At 32.0% G+C, this 5534-nt stretch overlaps 2 protein-coding genes across 2 annotated transcripts; both read left to right on the top strand.

Annotated features, from left to right (window-relative positions):
- Positions 1-2289: 2289 nt before the first annotated feature.
- LOC120580056 (uncharacterized) lies at positions 2290-2695 on the top strand. The gene has a single exon (XM_039833005.1). It carries the CDS (start codon positions 2329-2331, stop codon positions 2674-2676), a length of 348 nt encoding a protein of 115 aa, XP_039688939.1. The 5' UTR covers positions 2290-2328; the 3' UTR covers positions 2677-2695.
- Positions 2696-4692: 1997 nt separating this feature from the next.
- On the top strand, positions 4693-5228 carry LOC120580054 (uncharacterized). Its single transcript, XM_039833003.1, has one exon. The coding sequence runs from the start codon at positions 4754-4756 to the stop codon at positions 5099-5101; it is 348 nt and encodes a 115-aa protein (XP_039688937.1). The 5' UTR covers positions 4693-4753; the 3' UTR covers positions 5102-5228.
- The last annotated feature ends 306 nt before the right edge of the window (positions 5229-5534 follow it).

Here is a 5534-nt window from a genome sequence, read left to right on the forward strand (position 1 = left end):
GAGGTTTAGGTTTTGAGAGAATCTGAAAGAGTGTTTGTTAGAATGAAGAGCGGTTAAGAATATCTTAAACAATTTCGAGCACGACCGCACGGTCATATCAATATTGAATGCTATTTTAAAAAAAAAAGAGTTGGATCTAGGAGTCGAACCCAAACCCTCCACCTCACAATCACAAGCACACATTCAATCAAGCATTGTCCTTCATGCAAGGTCGTGTTGCATACTAACATGGTCATGCAAGGTTTCAACATAAATATCCATGTTAACACTCCCAACAACACCTTCAATCAAGCATTGTCCTTCAATTGATATTAAAGTTAGAGAATTGTTGTTCCCACATTTGGTTTGGCTGTGCCACACGAGTAAATTATTCAAATGCCCCTCGGCAGTTAACTGCCGAAGTTTTAGAAATCGAGCGGCAGTTAACTGCCTAATTGTTTTGGATATTTTTATGTTTTATTTTTGTGTCGCGCACATTTTGTTTGACATTATGGTACTTAGGATAAAATTGCATTTGAAATAAATAAATTTGAAAAGTGAATAAATAAGATAATTATTGTTCCATTCAAAACAAAATATATGTTATCACATTACATTGCATTAGACATTACATTACATTCCGAAATTTACCTTCCAACTGCAACAATCATCTTACCCCTGAATGGGGCAAATTCAAACTTGCTAAGCAGCAGGACCCCAGTATTCGATCAGCATCTTGAATGCTGGTATTCAAGTGTCAAAAGAATGAGGTGCATTCCTTGACACTTGAATACCATTGTTCAAGATGCTCATCGAATGCTGGAGTCATGCCGATTAACAAGTTTGAATTGCCCCATCCAGAGTAAGATAATTGTTGCAGTTGGAATGTGCATTCCAACTCCAACAATTGTGTTACCTTTGAATGGGATAAATTCAAACCTGCAAAACAACATGACTCAAGCATTTCGCCAAGCACTTCATGTTTTCCCTTTGAAAAGAATAAATTTTTGTTAGGCTTGCTTTAGATGATGGTATTCAAGTGCCACCGAAATGAGGTTCAATCCTTGACAATTAATACCTTCATCTAAACCAGCATAACAAGAATTTAATATTTTCAAAGGAGAAACATGAGGTGCTTGCGAAATGCTCGAGTCCTGTTGTTTGACAAGTTTGAATTACCTCATTCAAAGGAAGACAATTGTTGTAGTTGGAATGCACCTTACCCTAACTAATGACGATCTTCTGGCGGAATCAAACTTTTGATGATATCTTCAGTTGATCTAAGCAACTTCACCCGCATATCGATCCACTGGAACATGTTGTGCTCCCAAAACATGCTCGTCACATTTTCGTCATTCGTTAATTTCACCCAAGTGAATGATACTCTCCCCTCGTCGAGCGTTGGACGTTTATACCAAACGTGTTCCACTATCCTAAAAATTAATTATAACATGTAAATCTACTCAAAAACTAAAAAATATTAAATGTACTCAAAAACTAAAAATCTCCTTAAAAGTTTATTTGTTTTTTTCATTATACGTTTCACTTCATCAAAATACTAAAAATCTTGGAGAAAAAAAAAATCATATCTATCACACTAAACTTATTCACGCATAGCAACAGCAGAATACACGAATAATATGAAAAAATAAGTTAACTCACGGCAAAGCAGAAGGTGTTCCAATTTGTTGAGGGTTGACTGCATAACCATTTTCTTCCATTGTAGAGTTTGTAGGTGTTCAAGTATTTCAGAGAGTATTCTTTCTTTCAAAAAAAAGTTTTTGACAGAGTATTGCTGATAGAGTTTAGAAAGAACGTATTTTTGCTAGAGTATTTTCTTCCACTCAAGTCTCAAAATGTGTGATTGAAACTATTTATAGAAATATGGTGCTAATATTTTCCAAAATGACATAAATAAATCATGACATTATAATCAGGCATTGTCCTTCAATTGATATTAAAGTTAAGGTTCTTACATTGGTCAAAGTACTATAAGATGTAAGTATTATTTTATTTTTGTTTTATTATGGATTTGATTAAAAGAGGTATAGGTTAAAGGTTTTTATTGATTGGATAGCACATACATTTGCCTTTTAAATGCTTTTCATGTTGCATGCCTATGTCTTTCAACTTCAATCTCAGAGATTCCATAAATTGGATGCTCCCTCACTCAACCAATTTTTTAACAAACACTACCCCACATGTGTTGTCCTATTCTCATTGGTCCAATGACAAATGTGTTAAAAATCATATTTTCTTCTTCCCTATAAATATATACCATCATTCCTCAATCTCTCACACACTATCTTATTTACTCTCTTCCTAAGTATCTAAAATTTAATTCTCACTATGGCAACTCAGCCAACCGCCCCAGCAACAGTGAAGTGCAATGTCAAATTGGAGCATATTGATGAAGTCTACGACGCTTCGTACTTGGTACCAGTGGAGACGCTATCAGAACTATCTCGTTACTTCAACGATTATTTCATGAGGTACCATGAACCAACTCGTAGGGTGAAAAAATTTTGCTACATAACACCATACTACCCGTTGGATACGGTTCACAACGACTGGAAATTAAGCTACGATATCAAGTATCTTGAAACCGATCGTGATGTTCAAGACATGTTTCAATGGAGGACAAACACAGGGGACCCATTGTATTTACATGTTGCAACTCAATTAATCGATTGGTAGATTCCACAGATTATTGCTATCCTACTTAATGCATTGTATTTTGATGAAATATGTCTTTTGTAATTTCAACTACATGTATTCGCGTAATCATTGTTATATTATGATAATTTATTTGGATTATGTTTTACCGAAATAATTGTTATTTTGCTATGTTAAGTACATTAATATCAATTGAGGTGATGAAATAATATACATAATTTGTGGTCAAATAATATACATAAAATAGAGGCAAGAAAATATTAAAGCAAAATATTTTTCTATGTAATTTCATTTTATCAGTCATTGACAAACATAATTGAAAGATTGTGGTTCAATATATACTCTGTTATAAAAAAATTATGGTTAATAAATTACATGTTACTAATTAATATCCAACCAAGAATTGATAGTATGGTTGCACCATCCAAATGCTGTCAACAAAGAAATCTGTCACCAATTAACCAAATAAAAAAAATTGTTATTATCTATCTACTTTGTCCTTTTTTACTTGTCCTACAAGTTGAAAACAGGTTGTACTTTGTCCAAAATACTATCGAAAACAGCTTTTTCTGTCAAAAGTACCCATCAAACATGATTTTCTGTCACCAATCCTATATCCATTGGATAAAAATATGTCTCATGTACTTCCTCAAATCAATTAAAAATCTAAATTATTTTGGTTCCCAATTTGTTTTTGGCCACATGTTTCCCCCTTTCCTTTTGGCCAAATTTTCTTTTCCCTCCTTGCTTATTTACCAATTTTTGAATTTATTAATTTTGGTTTAAGTTTTCACAAATTTAAAGATTATAAAAATCCACACACAAATAGGGTAATTGTGGATATAATCAATAACATAATTAAATAATAACAACAATTATCTAATAAAATTAAAATCAGTAACATCCAGAAGTGGCATCTTCCACTTCTATATAGTTGTCATCTCTTTCATGAAATAGTTGTTATCAATTAAAAAGTTAAAAAAGAAATCATATCTATATCACAACAACACTTGAAAGTTGTAGTGAAAAAATCATCAACAAACATGAAGTAAAAAAATCATTAGAACAACATCTCACTTCATCAATATCTAAAACTTCATCTATATACTAAAAATTTTATTTCTTTTTTGAAATATCTAAAACTTCATCAATATACTAAATAGTTGAAGTAAAAACATCAACAAGAAACATGAAACTTCAAACATGACATCATCAAACAGAAGCTCAAAACTTGAAAGTTTCTTTGAACTTCAAATACCTCAAGACATAAAAGTTTATTTGTTTTTTTCATTATACGTTTCACTTCATCAAACTACTAAAAATCTTGTAGAAAAAAAATCATATCTATCACACTAAACTTATTCACGCATAGCAACAGTAGAATACACAAATAATATGAAAAAATAATTTAACTCACGGCAAAGCAGAAGGTGTACCAATTTGTTGAGGGTTGACTGCATGACCATTTTCTTCCATTGTAAAGTTTGTAGGTGTTCAAGTTTTTGAGAGAGTATTCTTTCTTTCAGAGAAAAGTTTTTGACAGAGTATTGCTCATAGAATTTAGACGTATTTTTGCTAGAGTATTTTCTTCCACTCAAGTCTCAAAAGGTGTGATTGAAACTATTTATAGAAATATGGGGCTAATATTTTCCAAAATGACATAAATAAATCAGACAATATAATCAGGCATTGTCCTTCAATTGATATTAAAGTTAAGGTTCTTACATTGGTCAAAGTACTATAAGATGTAAGTATTATTTTATTTTTGTTTTATTATGGATTTGATTAAAAGAGGTATAGGTTATAGGTTTTTATTGATTGGATAGCACATACGTTTGCCTTTTGAATGCTTTTCATGTTGCATGCATATGTCTTTCAACTTCAATCTCAGAGATTCCATAAATTGGATGCTCCCTCACTCAACCAATTTTTTAACAAACACTACCCCACATGTGTTGTCCTATTCTCATTGGTCCAATGACAAATGTGTTAAAAATCATATTTTCTTCTTCCCTATAAATATATACCATCATCCGTCAATCTCTCACACACTATCTTATTTACTCTCTTCCTAAGTATCTAAAATTTAATTTTCACTATGGCAACTCAGCCATCCGCCCCAGCAGCAGTGAAGTGCAATGTCAAATTGGAGCATATTGATGAAGTCTACGACGCTTCGTACTTGGTACCAGTGAAGACGCTATCAGAACTATCTCGTTACTTCAACGATTATTTCATGAGGTACCATGAACCAACTCGTAGGGTGAAAAAAATTTGCTACATAACACCATACTACCCGTTGGATACGGTCCACAACGACTGGAAATTAAGCTACGAGATCAAGTATCTTGAAACCGACCGTGATGTTCAAGACATGTTTCAATGGAGGACAAACACAGGGGACCCATTGTATTTACATGTTGCAACTCAATTAATCGACTGGTAGATTCCACAGATTATTGCTATCCTACTTAATGCATTGTATTTTGATGAAATATGTCTTTTGTAATTTCAACTACATGTATTCGCGTAATCATTGTTATATTATGATAATTTATTTGGATTATGTTTTACCGAAATAATTGTTATTTTGCTATGTTAAGTACATTAATATCAATTGAGGTGATGAAATAATATACATAATTTGTGGTCAAATAATATACATAAAATAGAGGCAAGAAAATATTAAAGCAAAATATTTTTCTATGTAATTTCATTTTATCAGTCATTGACAAACATAATTGAAAGATTGTGGTTCAATATATACTCTGTTATAAAAAAAATTATGGTTAATAAATTACATGTTACTAATTAATATCCAACCAAGAATTGATAGTATGGTTGCACCATCCAAATGCTGTCAACAAAGAAATCTGTCA

This window comes from Medicago truncatula, chromosome 4, assembly GCF_003473485.1.
Source record: "Medicago truncatula cultivar Jemalong A17 chromosome 4, MtrunA17r5.0-ANR, whole genome shotgun sequence".
Classification (NCBI taxonomy): Eukaryota; Viridiplantae; Streptophyta; class Magnoliopsida; order Fabales; family Fabaceae; genus Medicago; species Medicago truncatula.

Bases quoted from the DNA above. Each gene is read 5' to 3' on its own strand.
- LOC120580056 (XM_039833005.1), top strand. From the start codon at position 2,329: ATGGCAACTCAGCCAACCGCCCCAGCAACAGTGAAGTGCAATGTCAAA.
- LOC120580054 (XM_039833003.1), top strand. From the start codon at position 4,754: ATGGCAACTCAGCCATCCGCCCCAGCAGCAGTGAAGTGCAATGTCAAA.